General features: G+C 45.5%; 2 protein-coding genes across 2 annotated transcripts; one reads left to right on the top strand and one right to left on the bottom strand.

Moving 5' to 3' along the window:
• Positions 1-10,040: 10,040 nt before the first annotated feature.
• LOC125547162 (sal-like protein 3) lies at positions 10,041-11,407 on the bottom strand. The gene has a single exon (XM_048711153.1). The coding sequence runs from the start codon at positions 11,405-11,407 to the stop codon at positions 10,874-10,876; it is 534 nt and encodes a 177-aa protein (XP_048567110.1). The 3' UTR covers positions 10,041-10,873.
• Positions 11,408-15,816: 4,409 nt separating this feature from the next.
• Positions 15,817-18,134, top strand: LOC125549124 (F-box/FBD/LRR-repeat protein At1g13570-like). The gene is made up of 3 exons (XM_048712609.1): positions 15,817-16,964; positions 17,143-17,277; positions 17,440-18,134. Exons 1-3 carry the CDS (start codon positions 15,915-15,917, stop codon positions 17,830-17,832), a joined length of 1,578 nt encoding a protein of 525 aa, XP_048568566.1. The 5' UTR covers positions 15,817-15,914; the 3' UTR covers positions 17,833-18,134.
• The last annotated feature ends 9,357 nt before the right edge of the window (positions 18,135-27,491 follow it).

The raw sequence follows: 27,491 nt of genomic DNA, 5'->3' as shown, positions 1-27,491 counted from the left end.
TCCAGAAGAGTGGACCCATTGGAAGATTTTTGGTTCATGAAACAATGCCATTTACCTTCTGCCCAAAACTGAAGTTTTGCAAAAACTTGCACTAACAAGTTTCTGCTTTTGGCAAACTAACCTCACCTCCCTCTTCTTCATCCAAAGAGGCATTGATCTGGAGATTTTGGCCACTCCAAATATTGCCTAGATGCCATTGGCATTCTGTCAAACACCTCGGGTGCATGGACAGCTTTGCCATGATTTTGTCTTTGCACTGTGACCTTGCACCTCTGGGCAAACCAACATGTCTACTAAGTTCCTAGCTAACCCTAACCGAGGCCTGCTAATCCCCAGCCTCTCCTATGCCCTCTAGCACACGCTGGCATTTCAGCAAACACATAGTGTGCGTGCACTGGGCGCGCCCAGGGCGTGCGTTTTGCACGCGCGTGCGCCCGAGCCGCCGCGTCGCGCCCCTGGCCCTTGCTCGCCCGCAGAGCCGCGCCTGACCTCATCCGCTCGCTAGAACCATCCAAGCCCCACCTGGCGCCCTACACCGCCGCCGTCAGGTCGGCCACGGCGGCTAGCGGCCGGCCACAGTGCGCCTCTGCCACGGACGGCGCCGCCCGAGCCACCCCGGCTCGCCAGCTGCCCCTGGAGCCGCTCAAGCTTATCCGCAAGCTTGTCCGCAAGCACTCGTCGCCGCCACGTCCCTCTACTACTATAGAAAGGCGGTCGCCGGCGATCTTATCAACGGCCACCGTCGGGATCGACCACGATCGCCTATTTAAGGACCCCCGAGCTCGTCCAGGCCTCAAGCAACCTCTCTCACTCCCTCACTGATCCTTCCGTAGTAGTAGAAAGGCCAGAGAGGTCGTCTTCCTCATCTCCGGCAACCACAGCCGCCGCCACTCTCCCGACCATTCCGGCGCCACCAGAGCCTCCCCCTCTCCACTCTCTTCACCAGAAGCCCTCTCTTCCTCCCGTGAACCCATCCCCCTACTCGACTTTGATCGGGAGCCACCGAAGACAAAAACCCACTCTGCCCGACGGCCACCGTCGGTTGCGGAGCTCGCCGCCGACGACTCCGGCCACCCCAGAGACCATAGCGACCACCAAAAGGACCGCCTCGAGCCCCTGAGCCCGCGGATGACTTTGGTTTCTCGAACGGTGCCGCCGTTCGCCGGCGAGCATCACCGGAGTCCCGCCTTCGCTCGGGCAGAGGAAGAGGAGGGAGAGGCGACTGGTCAAACCTGACCAGTGGGCCCCCTGGACCCACTGTCAGTGACCCACGCGCCCGTCCATGCTGGATAAGTGAAGGCGTAAAATCCCCGAGTACGTCTCCCCGGCTTCGAAAGCGTATTCCTCTTCGAAACGTTTTCATTTCTGTTTCATTTTTAAAAAACAGATATTTGACTAAACTTTGACTGGCTATAACTTTTTAAATATAAATCCAAATGACTTGATTCTTTTTCTATTGTTTCCCAAATATTGTCTAGTTTATTTTCATATTTATTTCAAAATTTTCCAAACAACTTTTTGTACTGTTTTTAAAGTATGTGTTAATTCAAATTTATTTAAAAATAGGATTTGTTGGAGAGAGGAGAAAACTTTCAAAAGTTTTGGAGAGCACCTCACCTCTCCACACCTTGAAGGCAAGCATTCTGACCCCGGGCATAATATTGTCGTGTGTTGTTTAATACGGTTACAACACCCCTCATTTCGAAGCTTTCGTTATTTTGTGTGATGATATGAACATACTCATAAGTGCATATTGATGATTCCGTACTATTTGAAATGGACACGTGGTGATAGTAATCACCATCGTATGCCTTTCATGCATACCGGAAGGAAACCGGGAAAGCCTCTGTCTTGGATAGACACGATGCTTGTCTCCAGTTCCTCGCCGATGCGGTTGCGTCCGGTATGGCATGATGAGGTATGATGAGCGGTGATTCTGTCTGTTGGATTGAAATATATTTGCTATACTAATCATGCAGGGAATGCCTAAACCTCCCGAGTCGACCATAGATCGAGTCTTGTTCCGATAACCCCCGATACTTGTTTCGTACTACCACTTGTCCCTACCATGGGTAGGGTACGGTTCAGTAAGTTGTCAACCCCTTTCCTAGCACACACCGTACAGAGAGGCCATGGTGGAAGATACCGGCTGCATCCGGTAGGCATGCCACCTGATCCGGGGGCATGGGTGTTTCGGTTGTAGCCGAAGGGGTAGCTCCCCTAGTTTGCGCGCGGTATAAATTTTGTGATCCCATGCTAGTCGAGGTTGTAGCCTCCCCACTTAGAGTTTTGCTTAATAGGTGTCAAGGGTGATTCCAGACACCGGTAAGTTAGGCTGGTGTGTGCGGTTAGGTGTGTTTTCGAACGAAAGACCGTGGACGGAATTAGTCCCGATGGACTAAAGGAAATCCGTTGCTAGTGGGTAAAGAGTACACCCTCTGCAGAGATTAAATCTATTCGAATAGTCATGTCCATGGTTAAGGACTACAGTCTGGGATGGGTCAAGTGTCGGTCTAGTGTCGGTCTTCGGAGGAGAAACTACTAAACCAGAACATTGATTATGACTTGTGATATATGATGGTTATGATTATTATTATTGTGGACTAACCATTTGCATTAATTGGAATTAATGAATATCCCTGGGACGGTTCTACCTCCTGGATATTCACTGTGATTATGTTTATATATATAAGCCCTTTATGTGGTGTCGCTCAGACGCCCGACTGTGGCATGCTTGTTATTCCAATTACTTATAAGCCATTTATGTGGTGTCGCTCAGACGCCCGACTGTGGCATGCTTGTTATTTCAATTACTTATAAGCCCTTTATGTGGTGTCGCTTAGACGCCCGACTGTGGCATGCTAGTTATTTCAATTACTTATAAGCCCTTTATGTGGTGTCGCTCAGACGCCCGACCGTGGCATGCTTGTTATTTCAATTATTTATAAGACCTTTATGTGGTGTCGCTCAGACGCCCGACCGAGGCATTCTATTTCTACTCTCTAATTGCATTATTCATGTGTATTGTGAATAACTTGCTTGCGTGCATCATGGATTTTATTTTTGTGACTGACGTTGTGATCATAGAATATTTTGGGCATGTTATGCCTGTGTTCATAATGTTTGCGAGTACATTCAAAGTACTCACTGGCTTGTCCCTGGCTATTGTCTTGGCCAGATTTCTTGCGTGGAAAGGAGCGTTGCGATGACAGCCCCGGAACCTATGCAATGGTGATAGCAGCCTCGCGAAGATAGGAGTTATCCTGGTCAGCTGTTCCTGTGGGAAATGGAGTCCCATAGACACTGATGACCCGCAAACCGCTTCCGCCATCAACCACTAGAAACCAATTGTTGTACCCATAGGCCAGAATGGTCCTGTACTGCATATTTTGTATTTTGCTTGGAGTTTCTGTAACAAGTTGGTGCCTCATCAGCTAACAGTAATCCTGGGGCTGGTGAGCACAAGGGCCGCTTTTGGGAAATTAATATCCCAAAAACCCGGTCCTGACATGAAAAAATATGTTGGATGAGTTTCAAAAAAGACATTATTATCGGCAGATAAACGAGACATAGATGCTAGGTTTTTGTCGGCTTGTGGAACATGAAGGACATCTTTTAGAACAAGATCACGTTTAAGAGTAGGGGAATTAATATATGCTTGACCAATGTGACAAATATCCATACCTCCACCGCTTGCGGTGTGAATTTGATCGTTGCCGAAGTATCTCTCCCTCATGGAGAGTTTTTCAAGCTCGTTGGTGACATGATCAGTGGCCCCCGAGTCGGCGTACCAGACAGTGCCATCTCCTCCTTGCTCTTTGATTGCAGCGGCGACATGACGAGCGTCACGAACAAAGTCTTCATCGTAACGATGCCAACAGTCCATGACCTCATGGCCCGGTTTCTTGCACAATTGGCACCGAACACGGTTGCTTGAGGAAGGACCAGAGGAGGTGTGATTGTTGTGGAAGCCACCCCGTCCAGAACGGGCAGGAGCGTTGGTGTTGGTGTAGCCGCTCCCGCCTGGTCGTGCACCTAATCTGCTGCCGCGGCCGCGCCCGCCACCACCGCTGCTGTTGCTGCGGTTCCTCCCCTGATGATCATGCCCACGGCCAGTACCACGGCCACGCAAGGCGGCATTAGCTGAAGACTGGCGCACGTTCATCCCATGGAGAACATTGAGGCGTGCGTCAAAACTGAGAAGCTGGGTTTACAGCTCCTAGACGAACACGGGTTCAACCCGCGCAGCAAGAGCCGACACGACCGGGTTGTAGTCGAGGTCGAGGCCGGCCAGAACTTGGGAGACGATCTCGCCTCTGGACATGGTGGCTCCAGTGCAGGCGATCTCATCCGTGAGCATCTTGATCTTGGCTAAATACTCTATCATGGACATGTTGCCCTTCTTGAGATTTGTGAGTTCCATCCAAGTATTGATCGCTTGTGCTTCGGTTTGAGCAGCAAACATAGCTTCGATCGCCGCCCACACCTCCGTCGGTGTATGAAGAGTAACCACCTGTGCAAGAATCTCGCGAGACAGAGAACCCATCAAAAAGCCCTGAACCTGTTGCTGCTGTGCATACCAGAGAACTCAGGCGAAGTTGGCGATCTGCTCCTCCTTCTCATCCTTGGTGATGGTGAGGGTTTCCGGTGGCGCCTGGCTTGCCGGATCAAGGTGGAGGCCCATCTGTGCGCCTTTAATTTGAGTCAGCACGATGGCCTTCCACATGAGGTAGTTGTTCCTCATAAGCTTCTCCTGGGGGGTGATCCAAGGGACGTGGTAAAGGATGCGGTGGAGGAGGAGGAAGGGGCGAAGGTGGAGGTGGACGCAAGGGACGTGGCGAGAGCACCCATGGTGCTGGAGGTGGTGGAGGCAGTAGTCATGGCGATAGGTTGAAGAACGGCTTGTCTAGATGCGATCTCCTTTTGATCTTAGGAAGAAGTCGCTCTGATTACCATGTAAGAATATTGGGAAAGCGTTAAACCCTTTGCTCGGGCCGCACTTATATTTATATGGGCAATGTCGTGGCTTACAAGAAGAAAACGATCGATAGATCGATCGGTAAAGAGTTGAAACGAGTTGGAACAGAAGAAGAGATAGAGAGGAGATACAAGTTTAAATAAGAGAAGTTCTCTCTCTATACAACTCTATCTTTATACAAATATTCCAACAGCGGCGTCATCCACTGGCTCCGAAATGGCCGCCGGGTCCTCACGTATGACGTCCCCATGGGGAAGCTAGGCATGGTGGAGCTCCCAGCCATGCCCGCCAGTAACAACAAACCACTCCAGCGTCACCTGAGGATGTCACCGGACCGGAGGCTACGGTACCTCATGACTGAGGTGTTCATGATCACCATGTGGATACAATTACCTGGTGGCCATGGTTGGGAGCGGGAGGCTGTGATCGACATGGATGAGAAGCTGCGGTTGTTCGAACCCAACGTCCCTCTTGGCGGTGCCATGATTCAGTTCGAGCGCTCGGGGGAGAGGAACAATGCGGTGATGTTGTCGATACATCACCAACGCCAGGTGCTCATAGTCCTTGACTTAGAGACCAAGGAAATACGTAGGCAAGGCCTGAATCCCTCCTTGCTATTCGAGGTTGACTTGTCCCAGAGGTTAAAAGCCATGAAAATCTTTTCCTAGGCAGAATTATCAAGGCAAGAGAAGAGGCAAATGCATTGTAAACGATGGATTGACTCTTTCCCCAATAAATAAATCATCAAGCTTTGGGTGGTATATGTCTACCCAATATTTGAAATGTTCTTCTTCTTTTTTGCAATTCGTGTATTTGATTATATGGCCCTACCAATTAAATTTGTACTGATTACTGAACCATCATATTATTTGTGTTTCTTGAAAGTTGCAAATTAAATTATCAAATTGCGAAGGTATGGTGGCACTTTTCTTGTCATTGGTTCTAAAATCTTAACTTATATGTTCCTCACATGGACTTGACCACAAACCTTGGAAGTAAAAGGCGTGAAGAAATTAAAAAAAGTCTATTAGTCATTATTAGTAGTTGCATAATTACGAATGCTACTACCAAAATGGATAGGTTGAGCAGTTGTTCGGACCTTTATACCTAAAAAGGAAGCAACAACCACTACAGGAAAATCCTGGTTTCCCGTGTGTTATCCTATAAGCCGAGTGCTTTTTTTCGGGCACCCGGCTTATGCTCCTCTAAGCCGAGTATCAAGAGAAAAACACCCGGTAACTACGACGAACTCGGCTTATGCTGCCATCATGTTACTTTAGTAAACTGAGAGCCTCGTATAAACACACGGCTTATACATAAACCGAGTGTTTTCTCACTGGCACTCGGCTTATAGCATATAAGCCAATCGAGTGTAAACCGTGTCATATAAGCCAGGAGTTTGACTCGGCTTATATATAAACCGAGTTTTGGGTACACGGCTTTAAATAATTTTTCCTGTAGTGAGCTATGATGTTACAAATTTGATGAGTTAAAAAAAATAGGGTAAGGGCTAGAGATGCTCTTACCCATTGAGGTGGGGGATAATAGTTGAAGTGTAGTTCATAATTATTTAATGCTTACAGTTTATAAGGTCACCTAGGGCCCACATTTTCATAACCGTTCAAAGGCTACCATTTCATGATCGTTCCAATACCAATAATTATATAGCTGATCCAAGGCTAGTCATTCGAGTTGAAGTTCTGTAATATTCTTAGAACAGTTTGGTTAGAGATTGAAGGCTTCCAGTCCCCTGGTAAAACTGAGAACAACTTTGTACACATGGGGAAAATGTTGGCATGTTGGTCTTCCGATAAATCGTACACTCTACTCACCGCTGAACTAAGTAAATCTATGTTGCTGCCAATTACAAAAAAAGGTAGGTTACTATAGTAAGCACTTCTATACTCTGATTCTGGATATTGTTGCCATGCGTGGTACCATTCGAAGATCCTAGTAACTGTATTGAACTCACATGGCTATGCTCGGTACCATTTACACAGCTACACTGAACCCTAAACATTGGGCCGTCCTTCTGGATGTTGAACTGGACTGAACCAGAGTACTCTTTGTTTTCAGCGAGCATATATAGGATGAACTGTATGTAGAAGACTTTCAGTTATTAGATCAAAGTGACCACCTCTAAAGTTTTAGATAGATCATTATTTTACAAAGTTCAGAGAAAGATATACAACATAAACAGAGGTTCAGTTAGTATGATGGCAATACATGCCACAAATCGAAATACAAAAAGTTGCCTATCATGGAGCCTCCTCACTGGTTCTTTGATCAAATTGCATATTTACATGAGATGTCTAAACTATTTGCCATTAACTGGTAAGAGATCATAAATTCAAGAGCAGAAAATGTGAGAAAGAAAAACCTTTAGTAAACAGTATACATCAACAAAGCACAGAAGCGGTGTTTGAGTAATATTATGCGAAAGATGCAGATATTAACTCTGGTTCATAAAATTGCTGGATTAGTCACAGCCGATCGGCTGATAACCTGAGCGTTGGCCAAGTTCGCCCGGCATAGACTTGAAGGAGATTCCGAGCAGACATCAATCCTGTTAACTGTGTTGATTAGTATGCAACCAAGCAGATCATACTACTACAAATAAAACTGATCGTTATTAATAATAAGATTAAGGTGGCTGATGTAGCACAATACTTGTAATCAATACTGCTGTTGGAACTGCTAGCTGTCGATGTTGCAGCTGACCTGAGACGTCCTGGAACTTGGAGTGAGCTAGAGTTGCAGTGATCTACTACGACAAGTGAGTTGGACACTCCAGTCCAGGGGACAAGCAAAAGAGATGCTAATGCTAACTCTAGAGAAAGAGAAAAAAGATTATTACTGAGATATAAAAGATAGTACCAAGCAGTACATCTATACTTTTAGAAAACTGAATTCAAATGCACCATTGTGCATCAGCACTACTGAAGCTGCGGTGTGGAGTGGAGGAGGCATGCAGGCAGGCAGGCAGGCAGGCAGGCAGGCAGGCAGGCAGGCTACACTCAAGATTCATCAATCCTGCTGCCCCAGTTACATCAATAGCAGCACACCGATCGATCTCACTAATTTCAGATAGATACAGAGGGGGAAGCGCTTTTCTGAAATTGCGCAATGAACCAATACAATGATAACACGCATCGGAATACAGCAGAGGCCCCATCAAATACCCACAACAGCAGGCCCAAGCACAGCACAGATCACAACAGCGATCCCACTGTCATGCTCAGGCTATGAGGAAAAAATCAACTGAAACTTTCAAGTAATATCTCAGCGGACTGCGGAATAGCAAGACTGTTTAGCCAGAACAGGCCAGGCCCATGGCCGCTGTGTAATTTTATGAGTGAGCTTGTGTTCAGTAAGAAAATTTGGTTGAATATGAAGCAAGTTTGGAGTACGTTTCTTCGATGTTGTTCCTGTTTTCTTAAGCTTACCCACATATCTGTCCAGTTGCAGTAATCTGTAATACTACTATACAAAAGGAACATGTAAAAAGTTTGTGAAAATCAAAACTGATGACTATAATTGTGGTAATTAATTAATACTATTTTGAGCTGAACCCAATCTAATGCATAGCAAATTATTTCATGCTAACAACTGCACAATATAATGAAATTGCAGTTGCCAGTTGGACAAACCAGAAAGACCATACTAGCTAGTCACTGACAGGATTTCTAGATAGCCCTGTTCACAATTGACTTGCAAGATAAACCGAAAAACAAGCTGAATACTATAAAACATACCTTCAACTGAACACATCGACTTAGAAAGTTAAAAACTCGGTACTAACTAATTCTGTTACTCCCACCAGCATCCAGCCGCGTAAGAATTCCAGAATTTGGTACAAACAACCTCATCGTGCAGAAAACACGCCACAGCTTGCCATGAGAAATTCATGTCCAAGTAGTCTTGCAACACAAAGTCAAGCTAGTTACCAGTACTCTTGCAACACAAGAGGCTCATCATTGTGCTACTAATTAACTTATAGAGATCCTTTCTGCTTTGTCGTAGTACTCGAGGTCAAAAGGGTCAGCACATCCAAAATCAGAAGCTAGCGGGTGGCTGTAAGCAGGACCTCCCCCGGCAGTGAGCGTGGTCTTGAAGAGCTGTAGTTTGCAAGTCTTGCTCTTCCATTTCGCACTGGCCAGAGGCTTCAGCTTGGCATTCACATTATCCCCCGAGGAGAAACACTCAATGGCCACCACAACCACCATCTGCTCCAGCACGCGACCTCTCTCCACGATAAACTTGAGGAAAGCAACCTCGCTTTTTGACCCTCGGAACTCGTAGAAGAACACCTTCTTCATGCCCTCCACGACACATTTGATGGGGCCGCCCTCCTGCCAGAACTTGAGATTGACCTTGCCGGTGGACTTTTCAGACACGCGGACGGACTGCAGATGAAATCAATCAGCGCGTACATAACACATATAGTCGAGGTATCTTATCTATGAGGACAAATCATGCAGCAGCAGGAGGCAGTTATAACTTATATCATTGATTTGATTCACAGTTCTGACCATACTAGATATAACATGGCCACTATTATTGCAAATCCAGCAAGTGTACTTAAGCTAACCAATTTTACCTGGACATGGAGCGTCTCCAGGTTAGGGAAGCCTCTGAGAAAACCAGATACTTTCTTGACAGCATCACGGACACCAAAGTGCAACTCTATGGCCAAAATTTGGACACTAGGGACGATGTTCTTGCTCCCAGCCTGCAATGCACCCAAGGATTGAGAATTTGAGATCATACATTGGCAATATTAATCAACGTTTTTGATCGCGGGCTATTTGATTTAGCGGCAGCGTTTTCCAGCAGCTACAGCCGCTATAGCGGGCTATAGCGGCAGCTAAGCCATTTAGCGGCAGGTAGTACATGTGCATATTTAGTAGAATTATAGTGCATATTCAGCAGTAAAACAGAGTATTTTCATCAGGATTTTCAGCAGGAAAACAGAGTACATAACTATATATTCAGTTATTTACTAGTTCACAAACATGGGAAATTAAATCAAACATGCATCAATTCATCGGTCCACAACACATTGGAATCAAACAAGCATCAGAATTCAGTAGTCACAACAAAGTATCACCAATTCACCAGTCACTTGAATTCAAATTCTTAGGTTCATAACAAACAATAAAGGTCAAGGTCTGCACCTGGCCAGCAATCCATGATACTACGTCCACTACATGCATCATGAAATGTTCACCATTCAATAGTTTTTCAAAAGAACATGTAGCAGAATGGACAGCATAAAGAAGTTCATGGACAAATTGACAGTCTCACAAGTCAGAACCAGAGCTCATGTCATTGTTGTCGTTGTCGTCGTCACTTTCTGAAGCAGAGGATTAATTGACACAGCACAGCTACAAAGCAAATTAAATTAGTAGGATGTACTACCACGATGACGGTGTTGGTAATCCCCAACTCTTGCTCTCCTGGCAGAAGGTATCCCAGCATACGCAGGTTAGGTGTACGTCCAATCTTGATCCTGGAAGAGTGCTTCTTGACGCAGAGGCTGGGGGTAGTGATCTCCCACTGGAAGATCCTCTCTAGGCGAGGTGCATCCACCACGTCGATGTACTCCAAGTAGGTGAAGCCCAGCTGAACGCACCGCAGGCTCTGGCTGACGAGGCGGAGGCGCACTCCGCTCTGGCTTGCCATCAGGACGAGGATCTCCAGGACAGGGCTTCTTTCAAGCATGAATGCGAGATCACGGTCCTCCATGGCATACAAGCACAGGCCGAGCTCCCTGAGATTGGGGAAGCTGGCGCCGCGCGGCACGGCGGCGGTCTCCGGGAGCCTCCACACGCCGAGGTAGAGGCGGGTGAGGGGGGCGCAGCTGAAGAGCGTGGCGGGGAGGCGCAGGTCTATCTATCGGCCAGGGGCGGTTGACAAAGACGAGGTCTTGGACCCCCTTGGCGGCGAGGATGTCGAGCCAGCGCACAATCTCGCCCCGGTGCTCGTCCATGGTGGTGCGGGTGAGGTGGACGCAGCGGAAGGGCCCCCGGTGCTCCGCAAGGACGCGGGACACCGTGGCGGTGACGGCGCGGGGAGAGGGGGCGCCGATGACGAGCTGCCCGCGCGCGCCGCCGCCCGGGAGCAGGTGGCTGTCGACGAGAGCGAGCGCGACGCGAGGGCGGCGGTGCGCGCGGCGTCCTTGGCGGGGACGCGGGAGAGGATTTCGCCGAGGACCGCGTCGGGGAGGCGGCTGATGCGGTCGACGCCGTCGGGGGCCCAGGACGCGGCGGCGAGCGCGCGGGCGGCGGCGGGGGAGACGGACGGGGCTGGGAGGAAATCGTAGAAGGTGTAGAGCGGCGGATTTGAGCCAACATCGAGCGTCTCGGGGTCTTCGCCGGCGGCGAGAATATCACTCCTCCTAGTGTTGAGGGTCACTTGCGGGTCCATGGCCGCCGGTGGACGGGAACAGGGGTGACGGCGAGGGTTTTGATTTGGGCAAATTTGATAATTTGCCACCCCTTTACCTTCCCCTTTCATAATTTGCCCCTCCCCAAAATGACAGGTGAGGCCCGGGCCCGCCCGTCACTGAGACAATGGATGGTAAATTGTGAAAGGGGGAAGTAAGGGGTGGCAAATTATCAAATCGCCCTTTGATTTGGGGAGGAGAGGAGTGAGGAACCGAATGATTGGGGAACGGAGGCGTCCATTTTTCCCCTCTGTTGTGGTGGTGTCCGCTTGGGCCAAATGTCTCCTGGGCCATGAAACAGCATTTTTCACTTTGAACGACTTATCTTCTAAAAATAAAGGATTCTTAAAAAAAATCTTCTAAAAATAAAAATGGTGATCCAATCTCTAAGGCTTATTGTGCAGTTCCCCACGGTCAGTCACCGTCTCACCTATTGGTGTGCTCCCTAATAGCATCTACAACCCGACATACCATATCCGCTCCAAACATATCCGGGCAGTCTGCCCGGACAAAAAACCGCTATCCGATCGGATCGGGCAAGTCCAGCCCAAACATCTCGGCTGACCGGCAACCCCCATACCTAGTTTACATGTTGGGTGGATATAAAGGCGTGTGGCTTCCGTACACGGACTACTTCACACTGGACCCAACATACCGTGAATGTTTCTTTCGGCGTCGCTTTCCAGATGAGCACATGTTTGTTCTTGCGTGTACTGACTCTCGTGGAGAAGGTTGATGACAACTTCAAGTTGATGAAGAATTGTTGCGGCCAACTTTTCTTCTATCCTCTGCAGAAATGCACAATAATTCTTAGGATGCTTGCTTATAAGAAGGTCGTAGATGTCATTGATACATAAATCATAATGGGAGAGACCACATGCTTGAACACCACGGTGCAATTTGCAAGCACCATGGTGAAGGTGTTTGGACCAGAGTTCCTGACAGAACCAACTATGGAGGACACAGAAAAATTGTTGGCAACTGGAGCATCAAGAGGATTCCCAGGTATGCTCGGTCAGTTGATTGCATGCACTAGAGATGGAAGAACTGCCCCAAAGGTTTGTGTGGGCAGTAATAAGGTCACACAAAAAGACCACCATCATACTTAAAGTTGTGGCACTGAAGGACTTATGAATTTGACATGCTTTCATTCGCATGTCGGGTTCTAACAATAACATCAATGTACTTCAATGATCTTCTTTGTGTTTGCCTTCGTTTGCGATGAACTTTTCCCTAGACTTTTTTTTTCTGTGATCGGTTCTTTGAAACTGCTATGTATTTACCTATGTGTTGATTGCCATGATAGCAACAGATTTATCTCTTGTATGCTTGTATGCTCACCTGTTTAGTTTTGTCTCTACTTAGTTGTTCCTCTATCATATATCATGTTAGATTTATCTCTATTGAGTCGCTAGTTGTTTCTCTAAGTCATTTACTTTTGCAGTTATATTCCTGTCTAGTTTCTGCCTTAGAGATAATTTCACTGCGCTTCTTCAAGAAAATTGCTTTTATCCAAGAAACTTTTTAAAATCTCCTATTCACACACCCCCTAGTCATTTTTTTTATCCTTCAATCACCTATTCTAAACACAACCTTATTCGCATCATCAGATGTAAAGGGAGTCGACAACATATTATTCATATCTTTTGCATACCCTTTGGAGAAATTTTATCTAACACCTTTTGATATGTTTGATTAACTTTAGAGGAGAATAAATTAGCAAAGTAATCAAGAATCATAGGATTCATGAGGTATGTACCTTCCATCCAATCACCATCAACATTTTTAACCTCATAACAGGATTTCGTTTACTGCAAGCCGACACGAATGCATGAAAAAAGAGGTATGTCGTCCAGCCATTTGCCCTGACCCTCTGTGTCTAATGAAACTCCTCCTGGCACCAATATTTGCTCAATGATATAGGAAGGATTCTTCCTCTGCTCATTACTGTCATCGGTCATTGGTCTTGACATAATGTGGTCCAATTCCCGCTACGCCCGCATTAGCCTCTTTTTTAGGTTTCTTTAAATTTTGTTGTCCCCCTCATGCAACTTTTGCATTCATATGAACTAGGCGGTTGTCCACGTCTGTTGCTAGTGCATGTGCCATGACATCCTGTCAAGCCTCATGTACAACATCATTTAATTTCTCCTCTTGCAACCAATGGACTTCAAACCTCTTAACTGGTTTGAGTATTCGGTTTAGTTAATTTTCTTGATCAGTAACTTAAAGCAAATGTTTGTAGTCTAACTCAATGGAAAATTAGCTAGAACAACATCATTCATCACTTGTCTCCACTGCACAGTCCGTTCACGTATATTTCCTCGTTCCAATGTAAATGGTTCACCCTCATACCCAAGATCGTGTAGATCAGATACATCCATTGCATATCTAAAAGCATTCATATACCTTATGGGTATGGGTTTTCCTCCTTCCTTCTCATGATTATAAAAGGATTTCACTGGAATCACCAATAAGGACTCCAAGTTAGGTTATATTGGTAATGCAAAGCTCGTATTGGCCCCATATTTTGTATAGTCAGCCTCCACACTTGTTTATTCCCTTCTTCAATCTTCACATCAATGTAGTTTGGGTGTGAGAACAACTGACTTTTTTTACTTGTTTCCTCTAGAGCACTAAAACTCCCACTCTCCTTTCATCACTAGGGTTCGTCGAATTCAGGACCATCTCTAGATGCTTACTAACAATCAACCAGATAATCATTGAGGTGAGTCTCCAACAAAAGTAACAAATCGGGGTACGCTTATGGAGGTCTAGGAGCGCGTGAAATACCAGTTCATTACCCACGACACAATAGTTCCAGGCTATGATCGTCATTGCTCCTGTAGTCCTCCTCGAAGGAGGTTGTCATTCACTTTCCATGTTTAGATAATTCTGAGATATCAACTGCTCCTTCATCAACTCCCTTGTGCCTCTTTTGTTCATATTCTTTTTGGGCGTTAACGAAGGGTTGAAAGCACTTATATGCTCCCATAGAACCGGTCAAAAAAATTCCCACTCTTGATGTTCCGTAAACTATGACTAAGCACCTTCTAAGTTTTGAGTATGTTCAGAACCATAACCGAAGTTTAAAGGCAAATGCTCCCTTGCTGATGGTGGGATATTTTGCATAATTATATCATTTGACATACTACTGCTATTTCTTGTTTGTTTATTTCACCATACTAGAATTCCATGTTGTGTGCTTTAGGTATTAGTTCATTCAGGTTTGGAGGTTCCCTTTGGTTAGACATGGCATTCCAATGCCAGATGCCCGGTGTGCTGCCACCCCTTCCTTCTTTGTTCTCTCCATAACCATCATTCTTTGTGTAGGGATCTTCTACAAAAACCTCTTCTGAAAGGAGATGAAATCGCCCCACAAATTTCAACATGTCATGCTCTCATGCTCAACTGTCTTCATACCAATGACCTAACAATCCACAGTTGGCACAGAAACTCGGGAGTTCCTCATATTTGAGTTGGTACAAATCCTTCTTACCAGCCCCAGTAATCGACACAAATCTTTCCAACTTTTTATGCACATAAAGTCTAGCTTTTACTTGAACAAAGCCCCCAACATATCCAGCCGAGAGTTGGATATGGACTTCTAGGATCTTACACATCTTCCGGCACATACCCTTGATCGCCACCTTGTTGAACTAAATACCTGGTAGCTTCAAGGCCCTTGCCCACACTTCAATCTTATCAGAGCTAGTGTTTAGGATTTGTGAAACCATCTTACTCCTCTATTATCACAGCCTGATTTCAGAATAGCCAGGGGCCATTAAGCATCGCCGTGTTCGAGTCCCCCAAGCACCTGAATTGTATGGTGAACAAATTTTCCTCGATCACACGCCAAAGAACCTCTTTTGCGGGATTCATGTCTGAGTATGGAGCAGATGGACTAAAAACCTTACTTTTGTGGACTTTAACTAAATCTTCCAAGACAATTCATCTCCATCATCCTCATGGAGATTGAGGTGTTTCAAGAGGTCATCAACATTCTCCTTATGTCGACGTAGACCGCTTGGGTCTCATGATTCCGCGATGATCTTCACATTGCAGATATGCGCGAGGAATCCTACTGCGAACCCAAGGACAGTCACATGAGAGGGGTGGACGAGATCATGGTCGGGAGAAGGTCAGCACTTTCAGCGGCTACCGCCGCCGGAGGAAGGCAAAATTGTAGGTTTTTCGCTAGAGGATGTCTATTTAGGTAAATTCAATTTAAATAGACTCGAGAATGGATTGACCACTTATTTAAGAGGAAGTCGTTCGAACTGAAAAGAAGTTATTTGATGGGCCCAAGAGATACGTGCTTCCTTCCGACATTTGGCCCAACATCTCGCCAGCGACAGACATGCCCAAACCTAGCTAACCAGCTCACCACTCCAGTCCTCATACAGAGAGCGCCGCCTCTGTTCCCCACTACTCCCCTAACCCAAACCCTCGCCGTCACCTCCATCCGCTCCCCTTCCACCGGCGGCCATGGACGACCCCCAGGTGCTCATCGGCGTCTACAGGAGCGTCTCCATGAGCGAAATGTGCGATAGCATGAAGCACAAGGGCGACGACCCTGAGACGCTGGATCTCGGCACAAACATGCCGCTTCTCGTGTACGGCTCCCTCCCGCTTCCCGCCGCCGTGTTGGTCCACGACGGCGTCGACCGCATCAGCCGCCTCCCCGACGTCGTCCTCGTCAACATCCTCTCCCGCCTCCCCGCCAAGGACACCGCGCGCACCGCCGCCCTCGCCTCGCGCTGGCGCCCCCTCTGGCGCACGGCGCCCCTCGCTCTTGTCGACAGCCACCTGCTTCCGGACGGCGGCGCGTCCGGGCCGTTCACCATCCGCGACCCCTCTCCCCGCGCCGTCACTGCCGCGGTGTCCCACATCCTCGCGGCGCACCTGGGGCCTTTCCGCTGCGTTCACCTCACCCGAACCATAATGCAGGAGCACCGGGCCGAGATGGCGCGCTGGCTCGACATCCTCGTCGCCAAGGGGGTCCAAGAACTCGTCTTTGTCAACCGCCCTTGGCCGATTGACCTGCGCCTCCCCGCCACGCTCTTCGGCTGCGCCTCCCTCACCCGCCTCTATCTTGGCCTTTGGAGACTCCCGGACACGGCCGCCGTACCGCGCGGCGCCAGATTCCCCAACCTCCGTGAGCTCGGCCTCTGCATGACTGTCATGGAGGACCGTGATCTGGCATTCATGCTTGAAAGAAGCCCCGTCCTGGAGTTCCTCGTCCTCATGGGAAGCCAGACCGGAGTGCGCCTCCGCCTCGTCGGCCAGAGACTGCGGTGCGTTCAGCTGGGCCATGCCTTATTGGAGTACATCGACGTGGTGGATGCCCCTAGCCTGGAGAGGCTCTTCTTTTGGGAAATTGGCAAGCTCAAGTCCTTCAGGAAGAGGAACGACGACAACCACTCCACCATGAACGGCTCTTCCGGGATCAAGATTGGGCGTGCACCTAACCTGCGTGTGCTGGGATACCTTCAGCCAGGAGAGCAAGAGTTGGGGATTAGCAACACCATCGTCGTGGTATGTAGCTCGCTTGTGTATACATACCTGCTATGTCAATATATGATCTGAATTAGTTTCTCTATAGTATGTCGGTCCTTGGGCTAATTTAATTGGCCGTGCACCTAATCTCGGTGTGCTGTGTCTATTTGTAATGCCAATATATGATGGTATGACTTGGTTTCTCTGTCCATTTCAGGCTGGTAGCAAGGAGAACATTCTCCCTAGTGTCCAGATTTTGTCGATGGAGGTGCAGTTTGGTGTCCGCAATGCTGTCAAGAAAGTGCCCGGCTTTCTCCGCTGTTTCCCCAACCTAGAGATGCTCCATGTTTATGTAAAATTGGTTAACTTACCTACTTAGAGTTGTTGCATTGGCAATTTTGCAATACTATCTTGTACTAGCATGGTCGGAACTATGAATCAGATTAATCATATGACTATTGGCCTGCTTATAGATAAGATACCTGAACTATGTATGCTACCATTTCATCTGCAGTCCCCTCCCATATCTGAAGAGTCCACTGGCAAGGTCAATCTCAAGTTCTGGCAGGAGGGCGGTCCCATCAAATGCATCGTGCAGAGCATGAAGAAGGTGTTCTTCTACGAGTTCCATGGGTTGAGAAGCGAGCTTGCTTTCCTCAAGTTCATCGCAGAGACCGGTCGGGTGCTGGAGCATATGGTGGTTCTGGTGGCCAAAGAATGCTTCTCCTCTGGAGATGATAATGTGAGGGCCAAGCTGAAGCCTCTAGCAAGCGTGAAATGGAACAACAAGGCTTGCCAAGTACAGCTCTTCAAGAGCGGGCGCACTAACCCGGGAGGTCCTGTTTACAGCAACAAGATAGCTCCCGACTTTGGGTTTGCTGACCCTTTTGACCTCCTCGGGCACTAGTAGAAAGCAGAAAGGATCTCTGTAAGTTAGTTAACATCACCTTGCTTACAGCCTAGTTTTTTCCTAGCTAGACTTGGTGTTGTTGGATCTGGCAGCAACCAAAAAACCGCATTTCTCTTGGCAAGCTGTGGTATGCTTTCTCAATGTGGTTGATTTCTGGGGTCTTCAACTAAAAAACCAGCATTACTATTGGCATGCTTTCTGTATGTGGTGTTACATGATGAGGTTGTTAGTGCCAAGTCAAGTATTATGTGGCTGGATTGCTGGTGGGAGAAACCTATTGAATTGGATAGAATGTTTGTACCAATAATTTTTCATTTTACCTTGCAGTCATTTTGTGTACCCTGCAGTCAAATGCGTGCAGGGCTTCTAGTACTCTAGTACTCCCTCCATTCCAAAAGAAGTGTCGTGGTTTTAGTTCAGAATGGAGGGAGTAGTATATATGGTCTTTCTGGTTTGTCCAACTGCAACTTTAAATTCTGCTGTGAAGTTGTTGTAGTTGGCATGAATTACCTTGGTAATGCATCAGCCATTTGGGGGAATGCGTCGTTGCACAGGCTCGCAATGCGGCAGTGAGTTAGGACTATCTGTGGTATGCTTTCTGGATGTGGTATGGCATGATGAGGTTGTTTGTGCCCAAGTCAAGTGAGTCTTATGTGGCTGGATTGCTGGCGGGAGTAACGGATCGAATTGGATAAGATGTTTGTACCAATTATTTCCGTCTACTCTGTTCCGTCTTCAACTTAATTTTTCTTTTTTACATTGCAGTCAATTGTGTGCAGGGCTATCTAGTACTCTAGTAGTAGCATATATGGTCTTGCTGGTTTGTCCAACTGCAACTTTCACTTGTGCTGTGAAGTTGTTGTAGTTAGCATGAATTACCTTGGTCTGCATCAGCCGTTGGGGGAATGCGTCGTTGCACAGGCTTGCAGCGCGGAGGTGAGTTAGGAGTGCTCTGGAGGACGTTATCGCGCACGGTTTGTTTGTTAAGACTGTTTAGGTATGCATAGTGAAAGATGAGCTCAGCTGTGCTGGCAGAGAGGATCAGAGGGGGCAGGAGTTGCTGCTTGCAAATGCTTTTTTCCTCGTCAAACAATTGTTGCAAGTGATTTTTGCTGTAATAGCTTCGTGGTGGAATCAAAATGGTTTAGGTAAGAGCGCGATGCAACTCTTTGCTGTGAATGTACTTCAAAGTTCAAATTACAATTGAGGCTTTGTTCTGCGTTTGTGTTTTGATCTGATATGCTTCAGCGTGATCACCTCCATGGCGTCCTTCCAAGCTGCTACCCTAAACTCTTATAAGGGGTTGCTGCTTATAAGTGATTATATTTACTGAATAGCAGGCATTTTCGGCATGCACTGAACACAGCAAGAGCGGAGCATGAGTTCACTGTTGAGACTTTTTACGGTGCATCGTACTACTCAACATATTGGGTAGTATTTAGTTGATCCAACGGCCAGTATGGATTAATCAAATTTTCGTTCAAGGATATATTGGTAATTCCCAACCCGAGGTAGATCTGTTATTTCCTAATTTAGTCCGAAATATTAATCTAACTAATTAAGTTAATCTCATCTCATCCGACGCAGCACCGTTCGTCTGCTACTCGCGACACCACGCCGCCGTAAAATCTAAATGCATGCATGCGCCGGCGTGAGGACCTCCGCTATACCTACGCCGCTGCAGCCACTACATAAACACAAAATAACTATTTGGTGTGGCTCACGGCGCGCTAGCCACTATGATTTTCATTTGATGAGCAGCAACGGCAAAGCGGCGGACGGTGCGATGGCGAGCGAGGCGGCACGGGCGTGCGACGGCCGCTTGCGGCGGTGGGCGCCTCGCGTGCGTACGTGCATTAAGAGAGCAAACAGTGATCTGATTGTTGGGTACGTGCGTGACGCGATTGTGTAATCTGGCCGGCGGCGAGTCTACTAGTGATGTTAGCTTTTCTACGTCGCTGTGTCCTGTGTACGTGGGTTACATGCCAGCTTGGGGCACGAACCTAGGCCGTCAGCTTCGCTCCGTCGTCGCCCGAAGCATATCGCAGAAAAATACATGGCGGCGTGGACGGGCCAAGAGATGATGGGAGGAAAGGTTGGTCATGGCGGGGAAGAAACCTGCCTGCGTGATTGATATATAGTTCCAAAAATGCCCCCAACGAGTAAATATACTACCAAAAACTGGTGTAGTATAGGCTAATCTGGGCCCTAGAAGCCAAAGAAATGAACGGCCCAGGTTGATTTGATGAACCGTAAAATGTCTTTAAAGGAAAGGCATACCTCATTGCCCATTACATGGAAGAACACGCATGTTTTCAGAAGAATAATACGGGCATGGGGACGACCCGTCAGGTGTTCCACCCGGGACGAAATCACTCTCTTCAAACGCCTCCATTGCCGAGATTGTGCACTAGGCTTGGGCGCTGCCGCCGCGGCCTCCTCTCCGAATCAGCCAAGCCAGTTCCAGATTTACGCTGATCAAGCCTAAGGGCAATCCGCAACCTTCAACAAGGTTTACTACTCTCTCTTTTCATTTTTATAAAACCTTGAAGACATTTCAGACAATGTACAAAACAACCCATTTTGAGTTGTCTGAAATGACTTACAAAAGTGAATGGAGGGAGTAGCACGATCAAGAAGGATAGGGAAGCATGAACGCATCGTACCTAGCTCTGCCAACTATGATAGCGGGGGATCCAGGATTCATGGAAGCCGGTCGAGGATGGAGTAGGTGCAGAAAGAGACTCATATGCCATTTTGATGAATGATAACAGCCATTAAAATTCTATTTAGGTTCGAACAAGAACTAAAGCTTTCTTTTAAGTATGGAGTTTTATAGAATTTCTTTATATAAATTATTTAACTCCATTTAAAATGTGTATATTAGCCTGTGTATATTAGCCTTGGTTTTATTCCATCATCACCATATGTCATGTTTGTACCAAGGCTAATATACACATTTTAAATGGAGTTAAACATGACTAAAGCTTGTCCTAGCATCATGTTGGCCCTACACTCTTGTCGTAGCTATTCTTCTAGAGATAATTATGTTAAACATGGCTAAAGGCAAAAGGTGGAAGGCCATGTCAGAGAACATTGTGGGTTGTTCCACTTAAGACATTACTAGGACCCGAGTTCTTGTTATCTTGATTGAAGACTGTCCGCGCTAAGAACGCATGAGGTCACTGGTAGAAAAAGGGTCAAATGTGAAGCACATTAGTGCCGGTTTGAATTTAAGCCGGCACTAATGTGACCATTAGTACCGGTTCCAACGGCTAGGTGGGCGGGCATCATTAGTACCGGTTCGTGGGTAACCTTTAGTACCGGTTCATGCCACGAACCGGTACTAATGAGGCTATGTCAGGCTATGTCAGTCTGGGGTCCCCACGAAGACCTTTAGTACCGGTTCATGCCATGAACCGGTACTAGAGTTTCTTTGTAAACTGATTTTTAGTCCCACCTCGCCAAGAGAGAGGCAGTATGAGCGGTTTATAAGCCGTGAGTGCACAGACAATGACGAAGAGTTGCAATGCTCAGCTACATGTTGATTAGCTTCAAGCCTTGCGGAATAGCATAGATTGCACTGAGCTATGTGCAGTCTACACTATTCCGAATGGCTTGAAGCAAATTAACCAGCATTGCACCTCTTTTTTATTTTTAATAACTTATTTGAACTACGGACTTCTTTTGTGTTCAGTATGCAGCATTCAAAGCAACATCATCAATTTCCAACATGTTCTGACATCATTTTTTGTTTTTCGGTCATTTACCTAATTGTTTAGAGAGCTAAATGATCATGAAATTGAAAATCACTACAAAATGAATCCTGAAAATGTTGAAACTTGGTATCATCATATCACCCGCATAGCATGCGCGAAAGATAGAGAGGGTCACGGCAAAAACTGGACGCACTTCGTGTACAAACTGGACAAACTCTTCAGAGTATCAGGGTTTCGGACGAGAACTCATCTGTTACATGGGCACTTCAATGTTTTTTAAACTTATTTGAACTCCGGACTTCTTTTGAGTTTAGTATGCAGCATTCAAAGCGACGTCATCAATTTTCAACATGTTCTGACATCATTTTTTGTTTTTCGCCTAATTGTTTAGAGAGCTAAATGACCGTGAAATTTAAAATCACTACAAAATGAATCCTGAAAATGTTGAAACTTGGCATGGTATCATCATTCACCCGCATAGCATGCGCGAAAGAGTAGAGAGGGTCACGGCAAAAACTGGACGCACTTCGTGTACAAACTGGACAAACTCTTCGAGTATCAGGGTTTCGGACGAGAACTCATCTGTTACACGGCCACTTCAATGTTTTTTAAACTTATTTGAACTCCGGACTTCTTTTATGTTCAGTATACAGCATTCAAAGCGACGTCATCAATTTCCAACATGTTCTGACATCTGTTCTGACATCATTTGTTGTTTTTCGGTCATTTACCTAATTGTTCAGTATGCAGCATTCAATTTCCAAAAAAAATAAATAGAAGAAAAGAAATAATGCAGAAAATAAAAAAACTATACAAAAAAATACTCAAAAATAAATAGAAGAAAATAAATAATGCAGAAAAGAAAAAACTATATAAAAAACTACTCAAAAATAAATAGAAGAAAATAAATAATGCAGAAAAGAAAAAACTATATAAAAAATTTGTTGGCGCGCTGCCCAGTGGGCCTGCCAGACCTAGGGTGTGCAAATGCAGGCCCAGAAGGGCCAGCAGGCTCACAGGGCAGCGCGTCCTAATTAATTAGGCCCAGAAGCCTGCTATATAGAGGAGTTCGAAGAGGTAGCCGCGGCTGGATTTATAAACCAGTGCGGCTGCCCTTCGCCCGGCGAGGTGAGACTAAACTTTGGGGTGGCAGCGCGAGGCCTTTAGTACCGGTTGGTGGCTCCAACCGGTACTAAAGACCACCCTTTAGTACCGGTTGGAACCACCAACCGGTACTAAAGGCCTGCTATTCCCGCCTCTTGGCCTGGCCAAAGTTGGCCTTTAGTACCAGTTGGTGGCTCCAACCGGTACTAAAGGCCTCTCCTATATATACAACACTTACGAAAATTCAGTTAGATCTCCCACTTCTTTCGTCTCCAACCTCTCGCGCGCCGCTCGAACCCGTCCTCGCCGCCCGTCGCCCGTCGTCCGTCGTCGTCGTCGTTGTCCCCGCCGCCGCCCGTCGTCGTCGCCGTCTCGCGTCGCCGTGCCGAACGCCGCGCGCCGCCGTCCGTCGTCGTACCGACGCGGTCCCGTACGTCTCTCGCTCTCGCGTATACCCGCCGCGCCGTCGTCTGTCATCGTCGCACCCGGCTCGTATGCTGGCGCCCCCGCCCGTACGTACGCCGCCGCCCCCGCCCCGTACGCCGGCGCCCCTGCTCGTACGTACGGGGCCGCACACATACACACATACACACACATGCATATATACGTACACACTACACACACACATACACACATACACATACACACATTTTTTTACTTATTTTTTGTTTTTTAGAAAAGTTAATTAGATGATCGAATGTTTGATTAATGTCGAATGTTAGATGAATTAGCTAGATAGAAAATTGTCGAACTAGAGATTTGAACTAGTTGAATAATTAATATAACTAGTTTATTTTTAGTAACAAAATTATCGAACTACTTTATTTAGGTATATGAGATTTGAACTAGTTCAATAATTAATATAACTAGTTTATTTTTAGTAAGAAAATTGTCGAACTAGTTTATTTAGGTATATGAGATTTGAACTAGTTCAATAATTAATATAACTAGTTTATTTAGGTATATGAGATTTGAACTATAGTTCAATAATTAATATAACTAGTTTATTTTTAGTAAGAAAATTTAGGTATCTGAGATTTGATGATCTAATTAAAATATTATTTATTAATGAGTTTTTCTGTTTATTTAATTTTTTTATATATTTTGAGTTTATATAAATGTTAGATTAATGTCGAATGTTAGATGAATTAGATAGAAAAGTTAAATATATAGTAATGTCAATTGTTAGAGATGAATATAGTTAGATATATTAATGTCAAATGTTAGATGAATATATATTTGGCTAGATATTAATTAATGTTAGATAGTAATAGGTGTTTAATATTTCACCTATATGAACATAGAAAATGTCATCCGACGACGAAAAAGATTTCATTATGTGCGAACACTGTGAAGACCAGCGCGGCCTGTGCGACAGAAATTTCCTTGTTGATGGTAGGTGCTTCAGCATCAAGCTGGATGAGACATTCGAAGTTGATACAGTAAGTCACTTTGTCAATTATTATTTGAATGCAAAACTTATGCTTCATTTGCTTCAACTTATAATTTTAAATTTTCACTATTCTACTAGCGCATCCTCTGCCATGCAAGAATTTTTGTCTTGGATAAGATAGATTTTAGTGCTATAGATAATATGGAGGTAAAGAGAGTTTACTTGAAGACGGAGCATGGGTATACTTTCAACGTCAAATTATATAATGGAGACACATACACCCATTTTGAATGCAAAACTTGGCAAGCACTATGCAAGGCTTATGCATTTGAGCCTGGTATGGTTGTCACCTTTGATATTCGTCCGGAAGATGATATTGAAGGTAATATAGACATCTGGGTCGATGTGCAAACGCCTTCAGTTCTACCATTATGTGAGTTTTTCTCAACCATGCATGCATATGTTTATGTCTTTGATACAATTTATTCAAAAATAGTTGACAACTAATTTGTATTGTCAGCTTATTTCGGTTCAAGCAAACATGTCGGGCGCTTGGTAGACAGGACCTACTACTGCCCCGGGGCTCAATTAAACTGCGAGGAGATAAATCATTATGTTTCATGGCTTGAGGATCTTAATACTGTCAAGACAAATTTTTTTCCTGAACTTAGAAATGTTAGTACTCAAAACGTGCGACCAATGGTGATCGTATTGAACTACGGTCACATCTATAATCGAAAGATGGTAAGATTTTAACTATTTGTCTTTAATTAGTGCATCTTTTGCATACATTATTTTTGAAGCTAAACTTTTATTGCTTAGTATATTAATTACTAAACGATGTTCTTCAACAGGGACTTCCGATGATAGTCGTGCCTCAGTGGATCGAGACTAAAGGTGACATGTCAATGGTTAGCTTACGGCCAAGATATCCTACATTGCACATGAGTGCATTCAGGATTTCTGAAAGCGAAGAATGCTTAATAGTGAAAGATTGGAGCAAAATTGTTAACGATCGCAGAGAAGTACTAGGGGGCAGCAAGGAGAAGCGCAACCCAAGATTAGGAGACAGATTCATCTGCATGCTCCAGTATGATGAATCAGGAGAGCTATACATGTTCTATGCTATTCTACCCGAGAGGGAGCAGCACTAGTTCATGCTCTTAATTAGTGTCTCATGTCCGTGTCCTGAACTTCGATGTTGGTGATGATTATGTTGAACTCGATGATATCTTTGCTTCTGTTACAAAGTGAATGTTTCCTCTTTAAGCTAGCCAGTGTTGGTGATGAGTAGATAGCTAGCGGTAATGACTATGATGGTTAAATAGTGGTAATTAGACGACTACGATGATTTTTAGCTAGATAGAGTTTATTTATTTATTAATATGCGATGATGATGATGATGATGATGACGACTACAACTCATTATAACGTAAAACAATCCTAAATTAAATTGATAACACAAATTTAATTGAAAAATACAAAATAAAATAAAAACCCACAAACATTTAGTACCTGTTGGTGTTACCAACCGGTACTAAAGGGCTCCCGGCCCCCGGAGCTGGCTCGTGCCACGTGGTTTCCCTTTAGCACCGGTTCATGCTGAACCGGTACTAAAGGGGGGGGGGGATTTAGTGACCACACTTTATTGCCGGTTATGGAACCAGCACTAAAAGGCCTTACGAACCGGTGCTATTGCCCGGTTCTGCACTAGTGGGTGTATGGGACTCCCTCGTCCTAGTACTTTTACCATAGTCGTGTCCAGGAGTCACACTGTTTGGGCTTTCCATTTTGTAGCGCGAGTTGGTAAAAAAATGTGATGGGATGTGATGGTCATGTGGTCTTACCTAGGAGTGGCCTAGTAAGTGATTATCTCGCGGGATAGGCTTGCCGTGTCACACAATAGTTATCTCTGTTTTGGAGTTTCGGTCAGGTTTGGTACAACTCAGGCGGTTGACTCTCCCAGGACTTCTCTGCAGCGTAGGGAAGTATCATGTCTCTCACCCTCTGCCATCATATCTCGTGAAGTGTGATAATTGTACAAACATTAAGAGGCTTTCACTTGTACTCCCTTCTTTTCGGTTTATAGGGCTCAATTCAAAAATTTCACCAACCAAGGTAGATGGTGAGTGGTGGAATCCTTTTTGTAATTTGCAAAAGCACCTAATTAATGCTCTTGTTTTCTTCAAAAATGTATGTTTACCAATGTATTAATTGTAATGCATGCATGCATAAAGTACATGCATTGGTCAATTTTCTCTTAATACCTGCATGCGAGTATTTAATGCACCTTGAAATCTGAACTTGTGATGGGGAACAATCAAATTGAGCCTTATAAAATGAAAAAAACTAAGATTTTGAGATAAGCCCTATAAACCGGAAAGGAAGGAGTATGTGGGTAACTTGGTACATCCCTGTAGGGTTAAATCTATTTGAATAGACGTGTCCGCGGTTATGGATGACTCAGAGATTGTTGGTTGATCGTAGAAAAACTTAAATAGTAACTTAATAAAAGTTGCCGAGTTAAGCGTGAGTGCCATGGATTACTTCCTCGCAGGTGAGTCGAGGGACGATTCAGGATGGTGTATTGTTGTGGTGTTTAGCTAGATGGACTCTATGTGTGCTCCCTTACCCCATGTCACAAACTCTGGTAGACGTAGCTTAATATGGTAGTTGTCTTTATAGTATGCTAGCTTTTGTTGCAATCAAACCCACATATCATTTTCTTTCATACCGATGCAATGATACATACATGTAGTTAGTTCTGATGTAAGCCTTGTGAATACAGTTGGGTACTAACCTTGCTTTATTTATTCTTTTGATCAGGATGCTGCAAATCAGATTGTGGCATTTGGAATAGGTGATCTCTAGTGGTGAAGGACGACATTAAGGTAGTGGTCTAAGAAGGGTTATGGACGCCATATGCTTTTCCTAAGCCATCTTCAGGCATTTGGTATGTTTACATGTCTAAGGTATATTTTCGTTTTCATTGTATGAGCTGCAACATGGTCATGAGACCCTTGTTTGTATTGTTAAATTTTCTCATTTTCAGGGTGGTTGTACATATGTTAGCAGTTCTATTGTATAGTTGTGTTGTGTCATCACCTTCTATGGAGGGGCTTGTAATCATTGATAAGCACTTGCTAGTTAAATGACTAGATTTGAATATCTCCGATGTCGGTCCTGACATTCATTCATGATACCTAATTACAACGATCGACTATCGGATATAACACCTTGATAAGCCTCCAACCCACTTAGGCACTCTATGGCCCACGAAGTCTCAACCCAAAATGTAATACATCCATGGCCCACTCTTCTCGCCCCTTACTTGTCTTGGGCCTACTCAAGTTTTGGTGCTGCTAAATAAGGGTCAAATTTCATGACTGGTGAAGAGGAGGCTGAGTTTCTTTGATCTTGAAGAGTCGGGCCTCCAACTG

The sequence above is a fragment of the Triticum urartu genome, chromosome 3, assembly GCF_003073215.2.
Source record: "Triticum urartu cultivar G1812 chromosome 3, Tu2.1, whole genome shotgun sequence".
In the NCBI taxonomy this organism is placed as follows: Eukaryota; Viridiplantae; Streptophyta; class Magnoliopsida; order Poales; family Poaceae; genus Triticum; species Triticum urartu.
This window is presented reverse-complemented; position numbering and strand designations above follow the sequence as displayed.

Excerpts from the sequence above, each read along its gene's own strand:
- LOC125549124 (XM_048712609.1), top strand. The coding sequence starts at position 15,915 with ATGGACGACCCCCAGGTGCTCATCGGCGTCTACAGGAGCGTCTCCATG. Across the intron at positions 16,965-17,142 it reads TTAGCAACACCATCGTCGTG|GCTGGTAGCAAGGAGAACAT; the intron begins GTATGTAGCTCG and ends TGTCCATTTCAG. Across the intron at positions 17,278-17,439 it reads TAGAGATGCTCCATGTTTAT|TCCCCTCCCATATCTGAAGA; the intron begins GTAAAATTGGTT and ends TTTCATCTGCAG.
- LOC125547162 (XM_048711153.1), bottom strand. The coding sequence starts at position 11,407 with ATGGACCCGCAAGTGACCCTCAACACTAGGAGGAGTGATATTCTCGCC.